Source organism: Bombina bombina, chromosome 5 (assembly GCF_027579735.1).
Source record: "Bombina bombina isolate aBomBom1 chromosome 5, aBomBom1.pri, whole genome shotgun sequence".
Classification (NCBI taxonomy): Eukaryota; Metazoa; Chordata; class Amphibia; order Anura; family Bombinatoridae; genus Bombina; species Bombina bombina.
Genome location: NC_069503.1, coordinates 694737856 through 694761013, shown reverse-complemented (window position 1 = coordinate 694761013; position 23158 = coordinate 694737856). Strand labels below are relative to the sequence as shown.

The following is a 23158-nucleotide window of genomic DNA, read 5'->3' as shown; positions in this document are numbered from 1 at the left end:
TGATCTTCCAACAATGTTGTGGAAGAAATAACAACATAAATGTAAAGATCGAGCTAGTACCAAGATATTGTCCAGGTAAGGAAACACAGCTATTCCCTGACCTCTAATGCCAGACAAAAGAGCCCCCAGAACCTTTGTAAACATTCTATGAGCTGTAGCCAGACCAAAACGGAAGAGTAACAAAGTGAAAATGCTCGTCTAGAAAATCAAACCTCAGAAACTGAAAATGATCCTTGTGAATTGAAATATGGGAGGTAAGCATCCTTCAAATCTATTGTGGACAAATTGTCCTTACTAAATGGAAGGCAGAATGGACCGAATAGTCTTCATGTTGAAGGTTGGAACTCTGACAAACCTATTCAAAGCTTTTCATCTAACACAGTTCTGTAAGATCCCTCTTTCTTGGGAACAACAAAGATTTGAATAAAATCCTGTTCCTTGCGGAATTATCACACCTATGGATTCCAGATCCACAGCTGAATGAAAAAAAGCCTACATTTTTTCTAGGATTTTTTCAGAACATTTGAGAGAAGAACCCTTCCTTTTTGAAGGTTTTACCCTGAAACCTATCCGATAACCTTTGGAAATTATATTCCAAGAATCCAAGAATCTGACAATCCGAAACCATGACTTTTGAAAGAGACTTAACCTTGCCCCGGGCAGAGAATCATGCTGACATGGAAACAGAAGTGAACCTCTTGGCCTGCTTAGGCCTGTTCCAATTAGAGCTTGGTTTCCAAACTGAGGGGCCCTGCTTAGTTGAGTAAGAATCAGACGTTTGCTCCTTAGTCTGACAAAAGGAACGAAAATTATTAGAAGCCTTAAAATTAACCTTAAGTTTCTTATCTTGGGGAGAAAAGCTCCCTTACCACCAGTAACAGTGGAAATAGAATCTAAATCTATCCCAAACTATTTTTTCCTTTAAAATAAATATTCAAGTCTAGACTTAGAAAATGCATCAGTAGACCAATATTTTATCCATAAGCCTAGCCTAGAAAGGACAGACAAGGACATGCTTTTAGCATTAATCCTAATGATATCTAAGTTAGCATCACCAACAATGGAATTAACACATATAAGCAAACCCAAAAGGTTAAGAAAATCATCACTATCAGTATCCTCATAAGTCTGATCAGAAATACTACAACCAAATGAAAGCATCAGCAGAAACAAACAACAATAGCTGGACAGAAAAGATAACCTGCATGCAGAAAATTTAAGTATTCTATTCAAAGGGTCTTTCAAAGAAGTGCTATCCACCAAAGGTATCGTAGTACGTCTGGCCTAAGTAGAAATGGCATCATCCACCTTAGGAACAGTTTCCCAAAGCTCAATATTAAAAGTAGGAAGAGGACACATTCTATTAAACCCTGCAGTAAGATTAAACGAATAAACAGGTTTAGACCATTTTTTAGAAATAATCCCAGCTACAGCATCAGCCACTGGAAAAATCTTAGGAATCCTTAGCAGGCTTAAAATAAGAATTTAAACGATTGGTAGACCCCTCTAACAGAAAACTTACTTCATTTCTAAAGTAAGCAAAAAACAGAATTTATGCTTACCTGATAAATTACTTTCTCCAACGGTGTGTCCGGTCCACGGCGTCATCCTTACTTGTGGGATATTCTCTTCCCCAACAGGAAATGGCAAAGAGCCCAGCAAAGCTGGTCACATGATCCCTCCTAGGCTCCGCCTACCCCAGTCATTCGACCGACGGACAGGAGGAAATATGCATAGGAGAAACCATATGATACCGTGGTGACTGTAGTTAGAGAAAATAATTCATCAGACCTGATTAAAAAAACCAGGGCGGGCCGTGGACCGGACACACCGTTGGAGAAAGTAATTTATCAGGTAAGCATAAATTCTGTTTTCTCCAACATAGGTGTGTCCGGTCCACGGCGTCATCCTTACTTGTGGGAACCAATACCAAAGCTTTAGGACACGGATGAAGGGAGGGAGCAAATCAGGTCACCTAGATGGAAGGCACCACAGCTTGCAAAACCTTTCTCCCAAAAATAGCCTCCGAAGAAGCAAAAGTATCAAATTTGTAAAATTTGGCAAAAGTGTGCAGAGAAGACCAAGTCGCTGCCTTACATATCTGGTCAACAGAAGCCTCGTTCTTGAAGGCCCATGTGGAAGCCACAGCCCTAGTGGAGTGAGCTGTGATTCTTTCAGGATGCTGCCGTCCGGCAGTCTCATAAGCCAATCGGATAATGCTTTTAAGCCAAAAAGAAAGAGAGGTAGAAGTTGCTTTTTGACCTCTCCTTTTACCAGAATAAACAACAAACAAAGAAGATGTTTGTCTGAAATCTTTAGTAGCCTCTAAATAGAATTTTAGAGCACGGACTACGTCCAAATTGTGTAACAAACGTTCCTTCTTTGAAACTGGATTCGGACACAAAGAAGGTACAACTATCTCCTGGTTAATATTTTTGTTGGAAACAACTTTCGGAAGAAAACCAGGCTTAGTACGCAAAACCACCTTATCTGCATGGAACACCAGATAGGGCGGAGAACACTGCAGAGCAGATAACTCTGAAACTCTTCTAGCAGAAGAAATTGCAACCAAAAACAAAACTTTCCAAGATAATAACTTAATATCAACGGAATGTAAGGGTTCAAACGGAACCCCTTGAAGAACTGAAAGAACTAGATTTAGACTCCAGGGAGGAGTCAAAGGTCTGTAAACAGGCTTGATTCTAACCAGAGCCTGAACAAATGCTTGAACATCTGGCACAGCTGCCAGCCGTTTGTGAAGTAAAACAGATAAAGCAGAGATCTGTCCCTTCAGAGAACTTGCAGATAATCCTTTCTCCAAACCTTCTTGTAGAAAGGATAGAATCTTAGGAATTTTTATCTTGTTCCAGGGGAATCCTTTAGATTCACACCAACAGATATATTTTTTCCATATTTTATGGTAAATTTTTCTAGTTACAGGCTTTCTAGCCTGAATCATAGTATCTATTACAGAATCTGAAAACCCACGCTTTGATAAAATCAAGCGTTCAATCTCCAAGCCGTCAGTTGGAGGGAAACCAGATTCGGATGTTCGAATGGACCTTGAAAAAGAAGGTCCTGTCTCAAAGGTAGCTTCCATGGTGGAGCCGATGACATATTTACCAGGTCTGCATACCAAGTCCTGTGTGGCCACGCAGGAGCTATCAAGATCACCGAAGCCCTCTCCTGATTGATCCTGGCTACCAGCCTGGGAATGAGAAGAAATGGTGGGAACACATAAGCTAGGTTGAAGGTCCAAGGCGCTACTAGTGCATCCACTAGAGTCGCCTTGGGATCCCTGGATCTGGACCCGTAGCAAGGAACCTTGAAGTTCTGACGAGACGCCATCAGATCCATGTCTGGAATGCCCCATAATTGAGTTATTTGGGCAAAGATTTCCGGATGGAGTTCCCACTCCCCCGGATGGAAAGTCTGACGACTCAGAAAATCCGCTTCCCAATTTTCCACTCCTGGGATGTGGATTGCAGACAAGTGGCAGGAGTGATCCTCCGCCCATTGAATTATTTTGGTCACTTCTTCCATCGCCAGGGAACTCCTTGTTCCCCCCTGATGATTGATATATGCAACAGTCGTCATGTTGTCTGATTGAAACCGTATGAATTTTGCCTTTGCTAGTTGAGGCCAAGCTTTGAGAGCATTGAATATCGCTCTCAGTTCCAGAATGTTTATCGGGAGAAGAGATTCTTCCCGAGACCATAGGCCCTGAGCTTTCAGGGGTTCCCAGACCGCGCCCCAGCCCACCAGACTGGCGTCGGTCGTGACAATGACCCACTCTGGTCTGCGGAAGCTCATTCCCTGTGACAGATTGTCCAGGGTCAGCCACCAACGGAGTGAATCTCTGGTCTTTTGATCTACTTGAATCGTCGGAGACAAGTCTGTATAATCCCCATTCCACTGTCTGAGCATGCACAGTTGTAATGGTCTTAGATGAATTCGTGCAAAAGGAACTATGTCCATTGCTGCCACCATCAATCCTATTACTTCCATGCACTGCGCTATGGAAGGACGAAGAACGGAATGAAGTACTTGACAAGAGCTTAGAAGTTTTGATTTTCTGACCTCTGTCAGAAAAATCCTCATTTCTAAGGAATCTATTATTGTTCCCAAGAAGGGAACTCTTGTTGACGGGGACAGAGAACTTTTTTCTTTGTTCACCTTCCATCCGTGAGATCTGAGAAAGGCTAGGACGATGTCCGTATGAGCCTTTGCTTTTGACAGAGACGCTTGAATCAGGATGTCGTCCAAGTAAGGTACCACTGCAATGCCCCTTGGTCTTAGAACCACTAGAAGGGACCCTAGTACCTTTGTGAAAATTCTCGGAGCAGTGGCTAATCCGAATGGAAGTGCCACAAACTGGTAATGCTTGTCCAGAAAGGCGAACCTTAGGAACTGATAATGTTCCTTGTGGATAGGAATATGTAGGTACGCATCCTTTAAATCCACCGTGGTCATAAATTGACCTTCCTGGATGGTGGGAAGGATCGTTCGAATGGTTTCCATTTTGAACGATGGAACCCTGAGAAATTTGTTTAGGATCTTGAGATCTAAAATTGGTCTGAATGTTCCCTCTTTTTTGGGAACTATGAACAGGTTGGAGTAAAACCCCATCCCTTGTTCTCCTATTGGAACTGGATGAATTACTCCCATCTTTAACAGGTCTTCTACACAATGTAAGAATGCCTGTCTTTTTATTTGGTTTGAAGATAATTGAGACCTGTGGAACCTTCCCCTTGGGGGTAGTTCCTTGAATTCCAGGAGATAACCTTGAGAAACTATTTCTAGTGCCCAAGGATCCTGAACATCTCTTGCCCAAGCCTGAGCGAAGAGAAAAAGTCTGCCCCCCACCAGATCCGGTCCCGGATCAGGGGCCATCCCTTCATGCTGTTTTGGTAGCAGTGGCAGGCTTCTTGGCCTGCTTACCCTTGTTCCAGCCTTGCATCGGTCTCCAGGCTGGTTTGGGTTGTGAAGTATTACCCTCTTGCTTAGAGGATGTAGAATTAGAGGCTGGTCCGTTTCTGCGAAAGGGACGAAAATTAGGCTTATTTTTAGCCTTAAAAGACCTATCCTGAGGGAGGGCGTGGCCCTTTCCCCCGGTGATGTCTGAAATAATTTCTTTCAAATCAGGACCAAACAGTGTTTTACCCTTGAAAGGGATGTTAAGCAATTTTGTCTTGGAAGACACATCCGCTGACCAAGACTTTAGCCAAAGCGCTCTGCGCGCCACAATAGCAAACCCTGAATTTTTCGCCGCTAATCTAGCTAATTGCAAAGCGGCATCTAAAATAAAAGTGTTAGCCAATTTAAGTGCTTGAACTCTGTCCATAACCTCCTCATACGAGGATTCTTTATTGAGCGACTTTTCTAGTTCTTCGAACCAGAAACACGCTGCCGTAGTGACAGGAACAATGCATGAAATTGGTTGTAGAAGGTAACCTTGCTGAACAAACATCTTTTTAAGCAAACCCTCTAATTTTTTATCCATAGGATCTTTGAAAGCACAACTATCTTCTATAGGGATAGTAGTGCGTTTGTTTAGAGTAGAAACCGCCCCCTCGACCTTGGGGACTGTCTGCCATAAGTCCTTTCTGGGGTCGACTATAGGAAATAATTTCTTAAATATAGGGGGAGGAACAAAAGGTATGCCGGGCCTTTCCCACTCCTTATTTACTATGTCCGCCACCCGCTTGGGTATAGGAAAAGCATCGGGGGGCACCGGAACCTCTAGGAACTTGTCCATCTTACATAATTTCTCTGGAATGACCAAATTGTCACAATCATCCAGAGTAGATAATACCTCCTTAAGCAGTGCGCGGAGATGTTCTAATTTAAATTTAAATGTTACAACATCAGGTTCAGCTTGTTGAGAAATTTTTCCTGAATCTGAAATTTCTCCCTCAGACAAAACCTCCCTCCTGGCCCCTTCAGATTGGTGTGAGGGTATGTCAGAACAGTTATCATCAGCGTCCTCTTGCTCTTCAGTGTTTAAAACAGAGCAATCGCGCTTTCTCTGATAAGTAGGCATTTTGGATAAAATGTTTGCAATAGAATTATCCATTACAGCCGTTAATTGTTGCATGGTAATAAGTATTGGCGCACTAGATGTACTAGGGGCCTCTTGTGTGGGCAAAACTGGTGTAGACACAGAAGGGGATGATGCAGTATCATGCTTACTCCCCTCATTTGAGGAATCATCTTGGGCAATATCATTATCTGTGGCATCATTGTCCCTACTTTGTTTGGACACTATGGCACAATTATCACATAAATTTAAATGGGGAGAAACCTTAGTTTTCATACATATAGAACATAGCTTATCTGATGGTACAGACATGTTAAACAGGCTTAAACTTGTCAACAAAGCACAAAAAACGTTTTAAAATAAAACCGTTACTGTCACTTTAAAATTTAAACTGAAAACACTTTATTACTGAATATGTGAAAAAGTATGAAGGAATTGTTCACCAAAATTTCACCACAGTGTCTTAAAGCCTTAAAAGTATTGCACACCAAATTTGAAAGCTTTAACCCTTAAAATAACGGAACCGGAGCCGTTTTTACATTTAACCCCTATACAGTCCCAGTTATCAGCTTTGCTGAGACCCAACCAAGCCCAGAGGGGAATACGATACCAAATGACGCCTTCTATAAGCTTTTTCAGTGGTTCTTAGCTCCTCACACATGCATCTGCATGCCTTGCTCTCCAAATACAACTGCGCATTAGTGGCGCGAAAATGAGGCTCTGCCTATGACTAGAAAAGGCCCCCATCTGAAAAAGGTGTCCAATACAGTGCCTGCCGTTTTTTTTTTAAAACAATCCCCAAGATTATAATAATTATTAAGAGTTATAATCTGCAAAATATGCTTAGCAAAGTAATCGTTTTAGCCCAGAAAAATGTCTACCAGTTTTTTAAGCCCTTATGAAGCCCTTTATTCTTTTACTTAATCTAAGAAAATGGCTTACCGGTCCCCATAGGGGAAATGACAGCCTTCCAGCATTACATAGTCTTGTTAGAAATGTGGCCAGTCATACCTCAAGCAGAAAAGTCTGCCAACTGTTTCCCCCAAGTGAAGTTACTTCATCTCAACAGTCCTGTGTGGAAACAGCCATCGATTTTAGTAACGTTTGCTAAAATCATCTTCCTCTTACAAACAGAAATCTTCATCTCTTTTCTGTTTCAGAGTAAATAGTACATACCAGCACTATTTTAAAATAACAAACACTTGATTGAAGGATAAAAACTACATTTAAACACCAAAAAACTCTTAACCATCTCCGTGGAGATGTTGCCTGTGCAACGGCAAAGAGAATGACTGGGGTAGGCGGAGCCTAGGAGGGATCATGTGACCAGCTTTGCTGGGCTCTTTGCCATTTCCTGTTGGGGAAGAGAATATCCCACAAGTAAGGATGACGCCGTGGACCGGACACACCTATGTTGGAGAAATATAACGTATGCTTACGTGAAAAATTATTTTCTTTCTTGGCAATGAGAGTCCACAAACTCCATTCATAACCTATGGTAAATACTTCACCTGTAAACCAACAAAAGTACAATGTGGGGAGAGAGATCAATAACAGAAAATGGTCCTCTGCTCTAAAGGTCAATATCTATTCATATAGACAGTCCACCGGTAAAAGGGGGAACAAACCTCAAACAAATTCACTCTGTTGTATTTGTACACATACGAGATGATCAATGGGTGTCTCACCACCAGATCTAGAGTCCGTATAACTTACTGCTGTACCTCGTAACAGAGATTACATCCGCTATCATCCGTTGGATCCTGATATGCTTTCCCGCAGAACCAGGCTGCGGTCGTGGAGCAAAGTAGAAGACGCTGAGTTCCCAACGACCAGACGAGGGGGCGTCGCATACACGCTGACGTCCTGTGCGTCGCTTAGCCGGATTCAATCCGTACTGCCTGGGGCGTGTCGCCCAAGTGTCACCACCGTGCCCACCAATGAGGGATGTCAAGGAGTTCCGTCTGCTTACCAACGATAGTTAGGAGAGGTAAATCCTGCAACCGGGAGCTCAAAGAGGTAGAGGACTCTTAGGCAGGGTGCCGTTTCGCTCAACCAGGCAATAATCAATTCACCATAGAGAAAACTGTGAGAGCGAGCGGCAAGGTAAATTTAAAACCAAGTCTTTTATTCTCAAAAAAGTTAAAAGCTGATGGTACAAAACAGCAAAGAACGTTGCACACAAGCACCTAGGGTAGGCAAACTTACGCGTTTCAGCTGTTAAGCCGTAATCATAGCATGAGGTAGCCTATACCAGGTGATGCTTATATACACATATAATTATGTAACATCACAAGTTCAAAAGGTTAAAACAACTCCCCTAGGTGTATTAACACTTAGTGTGCCACCAGGAGGAGGCAAAGACACCTTAAATAGAGCATTGAAATATCCATCCCACTTCCCCTACCGTCTCAGTAGTTCAAGCTGAGGATAAGGAAAAGTAGAGAGATAAAAGGGTTTAGGAGGTGTCATAAGACTGCCACCACTACACTATTTCAGAGAATCCTCTCTGGGACAAATTCATGTGTTCAATCTCCATACAGTCAGCCTCAGAGAATCTAGATTTTGATAGAGAACAGACCTTGCGCCAGAAGGTCCGGCCTCTGAGACGGTTGCCATGGAAAAGGAGACATTCTCACGAAGTCTGCATACCAAGTCATGCGTGGCCACGCAGTAGCTAACAGAGTCAATACAATTCTTCCCGTTTGATTCAGGCTATTACTCGAGGGAGCAGAACATTTGGAGGTAAAAAGATAAACTAGATTGAAATTCCAAGGAAGCCATCAGATCTATCTCCAGTCACCCCCACCTGCGGGTGATCTCGCAAACACCTCCTGATTTAGAGAACATTCCCCAGAATCCAGAGTCTTTCTGCTCATTAAATCCACTTCCCAGTTCTCCACACCTGAAATGTGGATGGCTGATATTTGGCATTGGTATGTCTCTGCCCATTGAGGAATACGAGACACATGCAGCATCACCAGAGAACAGCGACTTCTCTGGTGATTGACATAGGCCACTGTAGTTATGTTATCCGATTGAAAAAAAAAATGGACGGAACACAACTGGGGCACCACTGAAGAGCGTTGAAGATGGCCTCAGTTTTAGAACGTTGATAGAAAGAAACCCCACACGGCACCCCAGCCTGTCAAACTCGCATCTTTTGTACATTTCTCGCAGGATGGGCACTGTAAGCACATGCCCTGGAGAACGGGTTCCTGAGACAGTCACCAGGAAAGATACTCTGTCTCTGGATCCAGAGATATTACCTGAGACATGTCTAAATAATTCCCATTTCCCATTTTCACAGCATACTTAACTGTAGAGGTCTCAGATGAAAGCGAGCAAAAGGAATAGCATCTGAAGCCGCAACCATAAGACCTACCACCTCAATGCATTGAGCCACTGAAAGCAAAGGAGTGGATTGAAATAGCAGGCAGCCTGAAGCTCCTACCTGTGTTGATCTGTGAGATAGATACGCATGTTGATAGAATCTATGATGATCCCTCTTTTGTTGAGGGTGAGAGAACTTTTTTCCATATTTCATTTCCGCCATGCATCCGAAGATACCAGAACAACTACTCCGTGTGAGATGTCGCTAAATGTAAAGATGGTGTTTGAACCAAGATGTCGTCCAAATATGGCGCCACCAAAAACCCCTGTAGTCTGACTTCAGCAAGGAGGGCCCATAGAACCTTTGTAAAAGAGCCTGGGAGCTGTAGTAACCAAATGGAAGAGCTATAAATTTGTATTGTTTGTCCAGGAAAGCAAAACATAGGTACTGGTGACAATCTCGGTGAACTGGAATGTGAAGGTATTCATGGTTCAGATATATGGTGGTCTATGCTCGAGAGGAAGAATGGACCTGATGGTCTCCATTTTCAAGGAAGGTACCCTTTACGAATTTGTTTAGGCACTTCAGGTCTAAGACGCGACTAAAAAGTTCCCTCCTTTTTGGGAACTATCAATAAGTTTGAATAGAACCCTTCTCCCCTCTCTGCCTGAAGCACGGGGACAACAACTCCCATAGATGCCATATCGCCTACACAGCATAGGAAAGGCTGTTCTTTTTTTTCCCTGAGATCCTTGAAAGGAGGCTTCCAAGAGATCCTTTAAAGGAGGAATCTGCCCTTGGAGGGTGAGATTGGAAACCTATTTTGTATCCCTGAGATATAATATCCAGAACCCAACGGCCCTGAATGGACTGAGCCCAAACTTCCTGAAACAGAGATTATCTGCGACCTACTTGACCTGAGTCCAGGCCGGGGTACAACCCCTCATGCTGACTTGCTGTAAGGAGTTGATTTTTTTGGCTGCTTGTTCTTGTTCCACACCGGGTTTGGTTTCCAGGTACTCCTGGGCATCTCAGACTTGGTTGATGAAGCACTCCTTTGTCACTTGTTCTGATGAAAGAAGCGAAAACGTCCTATAGAATGTCCCTTAGTTCTAGATTTCTTATACTGAGGGTGAAAAACATCCTTACTGCCAGTAAAAGTAGAAATGACGGAGTCCAGTCCAGGCACAAATAAGGATTTTCCCTTAAAGGCCAAAGATAGTAACCTAGACTTGGAAACCATGTCCACTGACCAAGACTTTAGCCAGATTCAAAGAGTATTCCAGCCACCAAGTTTTCTTAAAAGACCTTTATTTGATCATAGAGCTACAGTGGGAACAATTCAGACATGGGTAGCAGCCATATCTCTTAGGCCCAATAGTTTTCTATGTCTGAATTGTTCCCATGTCTGAATTGTTCCCACTGTAGCTCTATGATCAAAGGGGAAATTTTTTATCATCCCATTACTGGGAAGAAATATAAAATAAATAAGTATCTCACATGCAGGGCTACATACTGTATCTATCTTATTAAATGTCCGTGTGGCCAAATTTATATTGGCGAGACCTGTAGAGAGGTAAGGGAGAGGATAACTGAACACAAATCTAATATCAGATGTAAGAATAAAGAAGCGCCAGTTTCCTCTCACTTCCTCTCTATGGGTCATAATATCAGCCAACTTAGGTTTCAAATTATTGAACAAGTAGATAGGCCTAGAAGAGGTGGAGATAGGGAACGACTATTAAAAATGAGAGAGATGTTCTGGGTATATAAACTAGAGTGCATGAAGCCAAAGGGTATGAACAAAGATTTTGACTGGAGTCTTTTTCTCTGATAAAATCTGTGATAATGTATTAAGATAAAATTCTTTTTCTCTATTGACAACATAAATAACATCAGTTGTTTGAAATAATTTTGCTATGCATTGTTCCTCTTTTTAAATTTGTACTTGGTTGTATATGTCTTTTTAAGTGATTTTATCTATGTGTTTATTCACCTCCTGTGTTGAATTTGGAGTTGCATTGAATTATTGCATCCACAAGATGGCACTGTTGTGCAGTTGGATTCTAACACAGGATGTAGAATAATAGGTAAGGGTATATAAGGCATACACCTGTGTATCTAATTATACATGATTAAGAGCCTGGTGTGGCTTGAAACGTAACTGTTTGTTTGGGACCCTATGTGAAATAAAGGTCTTTTAAGAAAACTTGGTGGCTGGAATACTCTTTGAATCTGGATTGACTGGGACCTGGCAAGTCCGTTTTGTTCCGTGCCCCACTGAAAAGGCAAAGGTGTGCTGTTTCTTCAAAATCATTTGTGGATCAAGACTTTAGCCAAACAGCCCTCCTATCTAGCACAGCGAATCCAGAGTTCTTGGCATTGAGACAGATGATTTGAATAATGGTGTTGCAAATGATGGAATTTGATGTTTTTCGGGCCTAAATGAGGTGTTGGATATCTTCCAAAGGGGATACTACCAAAATCAGTTCAGATAAAGCGTCACACCAAAAAGTGGCAGCACCAGATACTGCAGCAATTACTATGGCAGGTTGGAAAAGCAAGCCTCCTTGATGAAAGCTTTCTCAGGTAACCCTCTAGCTTCCTATCCATAGGGTCCTTAAAAGATGTGCTCTCCTCCAGAGGGACAGTAATGCGTTTAGCCAGGGTGGAAATGGCACTGCCTACCTTAGAAACAGTATTCCACACTTCAAAATGGCTATCTGGTACAGGAAACAATCTCTTAAAGCTTGGAGAAGGAGAAAAAGATACACCAGTTTTTTTCCCACTCTTTGCTTATGTCTGCCACCAATGAAAGTACTGGGAACACTTCAGAGATTTTCAACTTAGGCTCAAAATACCATATCTAATTTATGTACCTGTTTTTCCACTGAGGGTTTAGACTCAGGTGTACTTAAACCCTCCAAGTATCTTATATGCTCAAGATACCCTAGAGGAGTCGGAGAATGAAAGCACTCCTTCAGAGCTAGCCAAGGAGTCTTTAACATCAGAATGTTGTATATGGTTGACCACTGCAGCTCCAACAGAACTGCTGGTTCTAGACTAAGAGGAACAGTGCATAACCTCCCTCTTCCATTTCACAGCAATTGGCAAAGCACTTAGGGCAGCAGAAGATTATAACTAGGCTGCAAAATCATGGGGAAAAGTTTTAACATGAAATATGTCTTCACAACGAGGTCGCAGAGAACTGCATGTGCAGGAGTAAGGTACGCCATTTGCGGTTGTAGGACTGGTATATCTGGGCATACTGATATCTGCAGAACGTCCTGAGGTAGAATGAGATGGCAGGGATTAGCTGCACAATTGAGCAGGGGGACACTCAGTATGTGACTTGTATAGCATACATTTATTAGAATCAAATAAAGGAGTAGAGCAGATCTCCGCCCGACTAGATTTAAGCATAGAATCATCCATACTGAGTATATAATGGAGACAGAATTTAACCCTGATGGTGCACACTAATAAGGAGAGCTATTATCCAAAAATGTCAACCCCAAAGACTACTGTGAGTAAATGCTCCGCTTGAAGTGCCTTACCACTTTGTATCAGGCCAAGACTTGCGTGTTGCCGCTCCACTTTGAAGCGGTTACGCAATCACTGCAAGCCGGGAATGGCACCGAAACTGCCTGCGGCCGCCGCAGACCTTATACATAGGAAGAGCGCTTTTGGTAGCGTGATTACAGAGTCTATTTCCGTGTCCCTGGAAGCTTCCTAAAATAGTCTGGTATTAGTGCTCCTTTTGTAGTAGCCCAAGAGCGAGCGTGGGCTTTTAGGGGCTTGAGGCCGACATAGGCATCTTCTCACAGGTCATCCAACATCAGCTGGCAGCGGTGGCGCCGCTCCTAAAGCTATAGCTCTGACAAGCCTCTCTAAAACTACCTCTGAGTTCTCAATATTGTCCCAGAATTGAAATAATATTGCATGCATAATAAAGGAGTTTGATTTAACCCCTTACCGTCCCCTGGGTATGTGAAATAAAAAAAAAAACCTTCTGGACCATTGGCAATCTAAATAAGTAAAGTCTGTCTCTATTGTGATAAGTCAGGACATGCCCTTCTCTCTGGAGAGTCCTGAAACACAAAAGGAAAATCAGTGTTACCAACACTGTTTGCCTGAAAAGGGAGGATAGCATGGTTAAGCTGGGAGAATCATAGGAACATCCCTGCGACATCCAGCAGCTAGCACATACCATAACTCTACTAAGAGCATTAAATGGCGTTCAACACCTCCCCTGATCTCTCTTAAAGGAAACAATCCGTTAAGAGTATTAAATTCAAAAACTTTAGCAGAGCAAATCTCTCTGCCTACCTCCATCAAATAAAGCAAAAAATTAATGAGAGGATAGGGAAAGTGGTAGGGATATTTAATGCTCTGTTTGTGTCTTTGTCTCCTATTGGTGGCCAGGTGAAGTATTTCCCATAGGTTTTGAATAATTTGCAGACAATCACTGCCATTAGAAAGAAATTTACACTCTCATAATCACGCCAATGCGTGAGAAATTATGCTTACCTAATAAATAAGTTTCCTTCTTAGCAGTGAGAGTCTACAAAAATTTCTTTACCTATGGGAATTACTCTGTGTGGAGTACTGGCCACCAGGAGGAGGCAAAAGACACCCTAAACAAGACTATAAATATCCCTCCCATTTCTCCTACCCTCCAGTAGTTCTGCCGAGGATAAGGAAAAAAGGAGAGATACAAGGGGTACAGAGGTGCAAAAAAGTGACTGCCACCACTACACATTTAGTATCTGGACGGGGTTGTGAACTCTCACTGTCAAGAAGTAAAATTAATTTATCAGGTAAGCATACATTTTATTTTTCTTCTATTGGCAGTGAGTCCACAAAAACATTCTTAACCTTTGGGAAACCAATACCCAAGCTGTGAAGTTCACAAATGTTTGGGAGGGAAAGGTAAGCAAGGCAGTCCTATTTACTAAGCACCACTGCTTATAGAACCCTTCTTCCAAAAGCTGCCTCCGCAAAAGCAAAAACATCAAAATTTATATAACTTTGTGAAAGTGTGCAACGAAGACCAGGTTGCAGCCATACAGAGATTTATTCAACTGAGGCCTCAGTCTTAAAAGGCACAAGTGGTTGCCACCACACAAGTGAAATGAGCTGTGATACTCAAAGGGGAGTCCTGCTTCCTGAAATGCCATGCGAATTAGACTTCTTAACCAAAAGGAAATTGTTACAGCTGAGGCCTTCTGCCCCATTCGATGACAAGTATACAGGACGAATAAGGAAGATTGATGAAATTCCTTAGTAGCGTTAAGGTAGAACTTCAATGCTCTGACCACATCCAAACTAAGTAATAATCTTTCCTTGGAGGAAGATGTATTAGAACAAAGTGAAGGAACCACAATCTCCTGGTTGATGATGCAAGTATTCACTGCCTTAGGTAGAAATAAAATATTTTATACTTAATGACTGAAAGTCCCCTTTATTTGTTCCAATGGTCAATCCTAGCGTTTCACAATCACACTGTCAGAGAAACCTCTCTGAGCTAAGATCAACCATTCAATCTCCAGGCATTAAGCCTCAGAGTGTCTAGGTGTTGATAAAAGAACAGACTGAGTCAGTAGGTCCTGATGAAGAGATAGCAACCAAGGCTGAACAGATAACAGGTTCAACAGGTTTGCGTACAAAGTCCAGCGTGGCCACACAGAAGCTATCAAGATAGTCGGTATGCACTCCTGTTTTCTCCGAGCTACTACTTGGGGCAGGAGCACAATTGGTGGAAACAGGTAGACCAAGTTGAAGTTCAACATAACCGCTAGAGCGTCAACTAGCTTTGCCTGAGAATCCCTGGATCTCGATCCGTATCTTGGAAGCTTTGCATTGAAGCTGGAAGCCATCACATCTATATCTGAAACACCCATTCTGCTGGTTAGTTTGAGAAATACCTCCTGATTCAGGGACCACTCCAAGTGAAGGGTCTGCCTGCTCAGGAAATCTGCCTACAAATTCTCCACACCTGAGATCTGACATTGATGTCTGTCCGCCCACTGCAGAACCCAATATACCTCCTGCATCGCCAGGGAGCTCAGAGTACCTTCCTGATGGTTGATGTAAGCCACTGTGGTGATGTTGCCCGACTGGAATCGGATATGCCGGACGGAACCCAGTTGAGGTCACACCAGAAGGGCATTGTATATGGCTCTCAATTTGAGAATGATGATCGCAGGGGACACTTCCTCCTGACACCAAGAACCCCACACCGCACCACATCCTGACAAACTAGAGTCTGTGGTGATTATAATCAGAGGGGCGATGGAATATTGCTCCTAGAAGAACAGGGGTTGGGGATTTCCGCCACACCAGACTCTCTCTGGTCTTGGTCATCCAGAGAGATGAACTGCAATAGATCTGAATGGTCTCCATTCCATTGTCTGAGCATACACAGCTGTAGTGGTCTCAGATGAAAGCGAGCAAATATAGCATTGAATGCCGCAACCATAAGAACTACGACCTCCATGCATAGTGCTATAATTGGATTAGCATTTGGACGACACACCCTCTGAAACTTCTCCCTGCGCTGGTCTGTAAGGTAGATGCGCATGCAAGTTTACCCTTGTAGCCAGGATGAAGGAGCTCTTTTCCAAGATGACCTTCACACTGTGCGTCCGAAGACATGCGTGGTTCTGAGCCATCGATAAGGAAGGAGCTTGAACCAGAATGTTGTCCAAGTAAGGACCTTCTCAACAGGAGCCTGAGCTGATCCATTTTGAACCTAATCATACACTCCAAATCTTCCTCCAACTCTTCTTCAGAGTGGCCAGAGGAAGGAAGTTCACCTTCAGAGCAAATTAGGGGTTTGTCCTTAAAAGCCTGCCCATAACTGTCGATCGTGGCATCAGCCACTGCGCCTGAGCTACGTATAGAACAATGTTTAACTTTTCCTCTTTCCTGACACTTGGCTAGTGCTCAGGGCAGCAGACACAGCAGCCTGTATACAGGCTGTGAGGTCATCAGGTAAAGGGCCTACCCCAGCCAGGGTCAGGCCGCTCTCTGCAGCAACAGAAGCTACATTAATGGGCTGTTGGACAGCAATATCCGCTTTGGCCGAAGCCTGAGAAAATGCAGTAGGACCTGATGGAGATAGGACATGTGGGAGCTAGGACATGTGGGAGCTCATCCACGGTCTGACCAGTAAGGCCTCCTGAATAGATGTCAGGACATAAGTCAGGGAGCAATTGCATAGCTGAGCCGGAGGATTAACAGTGATAGTTTTGCAAAGCATACATTTACTGTTGTCAATATAGTTAACCGAAGAAGATTCTTCCAGACTCTATTAAAATCAAATCTTCTATTATAAGTGCCATAACACTCGTGAACTTTACTGCAGGGTATTTGGGTCCCAAAGCACAAAACACTGTCCCCACTTAGGGCATCTTACCAGCTCTGCATAGACAAAGCTTCGTTGCAAACCTCTCTCCCACAGAAATGTTTTGCAGTGGATCTGAAGTGGAAATTGCACAAAAGCATAATTCACGACTGGAAAACAGCGTCCCCGCCCCTCTACGGCCTACATCATGTTAAGCCTGCGTTCTAAAGTAATGGCGTCCCCCATCCCAGGTGGAGAGTTGCCCGCAGTAGTGGAGTATGAAACTGGAGGGTCGATAACAACATCCGGTGCAAAAATATCACCAACACTCTGTAATATTCTTAGATGTCATAACGTCCCAATAGGACAAAATGCTTGTCAGAAGCCTTGATCTCTGTGCGCCTAAAGTGCACCCCTCTCAGCCCTATAGTGGAAAAGGGCTGGAATACGTCAGTAGTGCCTGAAACAAGGGGCCAAAGTGTACACATAACACTATTGATACGCAGTGACAAGACTTGATATCACCTCTTTATCAGACAAGTTGCCATGAAAGAGGAGAGAACTTAACATAATAAGTCTGTAATTTAGTGTGAAACACACCGCGTTATCAGGTCTATATAACCCAGTACTCCATTAGAGATTTACATGATTATATAATCCCCAGCTTTAAACAAGCCAAACCATGATAAACTTCATTCTTCTTAACCGAGCATCTCTCTCTGCCTACCTCCATGATACAAGGCAAAGAACTACTGGGGTGTAGGGGGAAGTGGGAGGGATATTTATAGTCTAGTTTGGGATGTCTGCCTCCTCCTGGTGGCCAAGTAGAGTAATACCCATAGGTTGACAATGTTTATGTGGACAATCACTGCCAATAAAAGGAAATTATGCACAGAATCATGCTGAAGCGTGAAAACAACTACGCACACAAAAAAGGGTAGCACATGAAAAAAAACTAAAGTGTGCAAACAAACCTACGCATGAAAAAATGTACAAAACTAAAAAACAATGCACCTTAAGGCCTACATGGGGTGAAAATATGGTACTTATAAGCCCATGCCTAAAATGCCTGACATAATAGTCCCCAGACTATGATATACTCATAAGAGAGTACTTACCAATAGCCTATATATGCTAAGCAGGCGCCGACAATTCAACCCCCACTTACCTGCTGGCACCAATACAACTGGACTAACCATAAGCAGACAAAACGGCTTCCCGTAAAAAAAGCCAATTCAGTGCTGTATAACATTGAACCGACAGGACACCGGTGGTAGGCTTGCGACTAACTCCAATAGGGTGTTCTTGTGCCACTATCAATACTCTAACTACATCCCTAGGTCCAGAATGTAGCTCTCTGAGGGGAAACTGGAACTCAAATCAGTCTGAGAACCCTTCTCACAAACACCTGAGCACCTTCCTTCTATGAAGGCAAAGACAAGTCTAGTCTCAGGTAAGGTGGGAGTGGTTTTAAGGGCTCTTAGAGTTTTGGGACCCCCTTCTCCTCCTAGCGGCCAGAAGTAATGGATTGTTTTTTTTTTAAATCATGATTAACTGCTGCTCTTTCATATAGATGACAGAACCCTGAGACTTTACTCACTGGCCAACAAGGACAACTCCCACAGAAGGAGAGAGATGTTCTGGTCAGAATAGAGGAGAAAATGAAAAACTCAAACAGAAACATTTATCAAGATTGCAGGAGGACACATACTAAAAGTAGAGAACATGCCTGCTTGCAATGCACAGCAACATTTAACATTGCTTAAGAACTCTGTTGTGCAAAGCCGTCCTCTGCTCTCATGCAACTAATTGCGTTAAAACAGAGCATGCCAATCACCCAAAAAGCTTGTGTCAGGGTGATTTATCTAAACGACTAAAACTGTTTATGATGCTTAAATTTGTGGTTGCAGGCTGACTCATGCTTAATATATTTTCCACCCAAATATCAATTTCAAACTTGTTGTCCTCAGAAACTAAGCTTAAAGAATCTTCATTTTCAACATAACATCAAATGCCAAAGCTTTTCTCAGCCAGCCTAGATTTGATTTAAGGGAAACACTCAAAGCTTATACCTAAATCCTATAACCTGATGTAATACAGAGGATCGTGCCAAGAAGATCCTTTTGAAATCTGCTGACAAGTTCAAGTTTAACTAAAGGGTGGGAAGAAAAAGATAGTAAAACCTAGGCTTCCAAAGTAAAAGACAACTGCAAAGTATTAGTTAACAAGAACTTCAATAGTAAGAAAAGTGAACTAAAATAATGCTAGGGGGCTGTATAGCTTTTGTGAGATATGCTGCCATATTAGCTCAAGGTGCAATCTGACTAAGATTGTGTCATCAAGGGCTACCCTTTCATGATGATTCAGATAGAGCATGCAATTTTAAGAAATTTTCTAATTTACTCCTATTATCAATTTTTCATCGTTCTCTTGGTATCTTTATTTGAAAAAGCAGGAGTGTAAGCTTAGCAGCTGGCCCAACATTCCTGCTTTTCAAATAGATACCAAAAGAACGAAGAAAACATAATTTATGCTTACCTGATAAATTCCTTTCTCCTGTAGTGTGGTCAGTCCACGGGTCATCATTACTTCTGGGATATTAACTCCTCCCCAACAGGAAGTGCAAGAGGATCACCCAAGCAGAGCTGCTATATAGCTCCTCCCCTCTACGTCACACCCAGTCATTCGACCAAGAACCAAACGAGAAAGGAGAAACTATAGGGTGCAGTGGTGACTGGAGTATAATTTAAAAATTTAGACCTGCCATAAAAAACAGGGCGGGCCGTGGACTGACCACACTACAGGAGAAAGGAATTTATCAGGTAAGCATAAATTATGTTTTCTCCTGTTAAGTGTGGTCAGTCCACGGGTCATCATTACTTCTGGGATACCAATACCAAAGCTAAAGTACACGGATGACGGGAGGGACAGGCAGGATCTTTATACGGAAGGAACCACTGCCTGAAGAACCTGTCTCCCAAAAACAGCCTCCGAAGAAGCAAAAGTGTCAAATTTGTAAAATTTGGAAAAAGTATGAAGAGAAGACCAAGTTGCAGCCTTGCAAATCTGTTCAACAGAGGCCTCATTCTTAAAGGCCCAAGTGGAAGCCACAGCTCTAGTGGAATGAGCTGTAATTCTTTCAGGAGGCTGCTGTCCAGCAGTCTCATAGGCTAAACGTATTATGCTACGAAGCCAAAAAGAGAGAGAGGTAGCAGAAGCTTTTTGACCTCTCCTCTGTCCAGAATAAACGACAAACAGGGAAGAAGTTTGGCGAAAATCTTTAGTTGCCTGTAAATAAAATTTTAGGGCACGGACTACATCTAGATTGTGCAGAAGTCGTTCCTTCTTTGAAGAAGGATTCGGACACAATGATGGCACAACAATCTCTTGATTGATATTCTTATTAGTGACAACCTTAGGTAAGAACCCAGGTTTAGTACGCAGAACTACCTTATCTGAATGAAAAATCAGATACGGAGAATCACAATGTAAGGCTGATAACTCAGAGACTCTACGAGCCGAGGAAATAGCCATTAAAAACAGAACTTTCCAAGATAACAACTTGATATCAATGGAATGAAGGGGTTCAAACGGAACACCCTGTAAAACGTTAAGAACTAAATTTAAGCTCCATGGTGGAGCAACAGTTTTAAACACAGGCTTAATCCTGGCCAAAGCCTGGCAAAAAGCCTGAACGTCTGGAACTTCTGACAGACGCTTGTGTAAAAGAATGGACAGAGCTGAGATCTGTCCCTTTAAGGAACTAGCAGATAAACCCTTTTCTAAACCTTCTTGTAGAAAGGACAATATCCTAGGAATCCTAACTTTACTCCATGAGTAACTCTTGGATTCGCACCAATGTAAGTATTTACGCCATATTTTATGGTAAATCTTTCTGGTAACAGGCTTCCTAGCCTGTATTAAGGTATCAATAACTGACTCCAAAAAACCACGCTTTGATAAAATCAAGAGTTTAATTTCCAAGCAGTCAGCTTCAGAGAAATTAGATTTTGATGTTTGAAAGGACCCTGAATTAGAAGGTCCTGTCTCAGAGGCAGAGACCAAGGTGGACAGGATGACATGTCCACTAGATCTGCATACCAGGTCCTGCGTGGCCACGCAGGCGCTATCAGAATCACCGATGCTCTCTCCTGTTTGATTCTGGCAATCAATCGAGGAAGCATCGGGAAGGGTGGAAACACATAGGCCATCCCGAAGGTCCAAGGTGCTGTCAAAGCATCTACCAGGACTGCTCCCGGGTCCCTGGACCTGGACCCGTAACAAGGAAGCTTGGCGTTCTGGCGAGACGCCATGAGATCTATCTCTGGTTTGCCCCAAAGTCGAAGTATTTGGGCAAAGATCTCCGGATGAAGTTCCCACTCCCCCGGATGAAAAGTCTGACGACTTAGGAAATCCGCCTCCCAGTTTTCCACTCCAGGAATGTGGATCGCTGACAGGTGGCAAGAGTGAGACTCTGCCCAGCGAATTATCTTTGATACTTCCATTATCGCTAGGGAGCTTCTTGTCCCTCCTTGATGGTTGATGTAAGCTACAGTCTTGATGTTGTCCGACTGAAACCTGATGAACCCCCGAGTTGTTAACTGAGGCCAAGCCAGAAGGGCATTGAGAACTGCTCTCAATTCCAGAATGTTTATTGGAAGGAGACTCTCCTCTTGAGTCCATGATCCCTGAGCCTTCAGGGAATTCCAGACAGCGCCCCAACCTAGTAGGCTGGCGTCTGTTGTTACAATTGTCCAATCTGGTCTGCTGAATGGCATCCCCCTGGACAGATGTGGCCGAGAAAGCCACCATAGAAGAGAATTTCTGGTCTCTTGATCCAGATTCAGAGTAGGGGACAAATCTGAGTAATCCCCATTCCACTGACTTAGCATGCACAATTGCAGCGGTCTGAGATGTAGGCGTGCAAAGGGTACTATGTCCATTGCCGCTACCATTAAGCCGATTACCTCCATGCATTGAGCCACTGACGGGTGTTGAATGGAATGAAGGACACGGCAAGCATTTTGAAGCTTTGTTAACCTGTCTTCTGTCAGGTAAATCTTCATTTCTACAGAGTCTATAAGAGTCCCCAAGAAGGGAACCCTTGTGAGTGGTAAGAGAGAACTCTTCTCTACGTTCACCTTCCACCCATGCGACCTTAGAAATGCCAGTACTAACTCTGTATGAGACTTGGCAGTTTGAAAGCTTGACGCTTGTATCAGAATGTCGTCTAGGTACGGAGCCACCGAAATTCCTCGCGGCCTTAGCACCACCAGAAGAGAGCCCAGAACCTTTGTGAAGATTCTTGGAGCCGTAGCCAACCCGAATGGAAGAGCTACAAACTGGTAATGCCTGTCTAGGAAGGCAAACCTTAGATACCGGTAATGATCTTTGTGAATCGGTATATGAAGGTAGGCATCCTTTAAATCCACTGTGGTCATGTACTGACCCTTTTGGATCATGGGTAAGATTGTCCGAATAGTTTCCATTTTGAACGATGGAACTCTTAGGAATTTGTTTAGGATCTTTAAATCCAAGATTGGTCTGAAGGTTCCTTCTTTCTTGGGAACCACAAACAGATTTGAGTAAAAACCTTGTCCGTGTTCCGACCGCGGAACCGGATGGATCACTCCCATTAGTAAAAGATCTTGTACACAGCGTAGAAACGCCTCTTTCTTTATCTGGTTTGTTGACAACCTTGAAAGATGAAATCTCCCTTTTGGGGGAGAGGCTTTGAAGTCCAGAAGATATCCCTGAGATATGATCTCTAACGCCCAGGGATCCTGGACATCTCTTGCCCAAGCCTGGGCGAAGAGAGAGAGTCTGCCCCCCACTAGATCCGTTCCCGGATCGGGGGCCCTCACTTCATGCTGTCTTAGGGGCAGCAGCAGGCTTTCTGGCCTGTTTGCCCTTGTTCCAGGACTGGTTAGGTTTCCAGCCTTGTCTGTATCGAGCAACAGCTCCTTCCTATTTTGGTGCAGAGGAAGTTGATGCTGCTCCTGCCTTGAAGTTACGAAAGGCACGAAAATTAGACTGTCTAGCCCTAGGTTTGGCTCTGTCTTGAGGCAGGGCATGGCCTTTACCTCCTGTAATGTCAGCGATAATTTCCTACAAACCGGGCCCGAATAAGGTCTGCCCTTTGAAAGGTATGTTAAGTAGTTTAGATTTAGAAGTAACATCAGCTGACCAGGATTTTAGCCACAGCGCTCTGCGTGCCTGAATGGCGAATCCGGAATTCTTAGCCGCAAGTTTAGTTAAGTGTACTACGGCATCAGAAATAAATGAATTAGCTAGCTTAAGGGTTTTAAGCTTGTGTGTAATCTCATCTAATGGAGCTGATTCAAGGGTCTCTTCCAGAGACTCAAACCAAAATGCTGCTGCAGCCGTGACAGGCGCAATGCATGCAAGGGGTTGCAATATAAAACCTTGTTGAACA

General features: G+C 43.2%; 1 protein-coding gene across 1 annotated transcript in view; it reads right to left on the bottom strand.

Annotated features, from left to right (window-relative positions):
• Positions 1 to 23158, bottom strand: part of CDYL (chromodomain Y like) — a 484963-nt gene that overhangs the window by 401043 nt on the left and 60762 nt on the right. The window contains exon 3 of the mRNA XM_053715829.1: positions 16384 to 16487. Coding sequence (XP_053571804.1) covers positions 16384 to 16487 — 104 coding nt within the window. The remainder of the gene's footprint in view (positions 1 to 16383; positions 16488 to 23158) is intronic.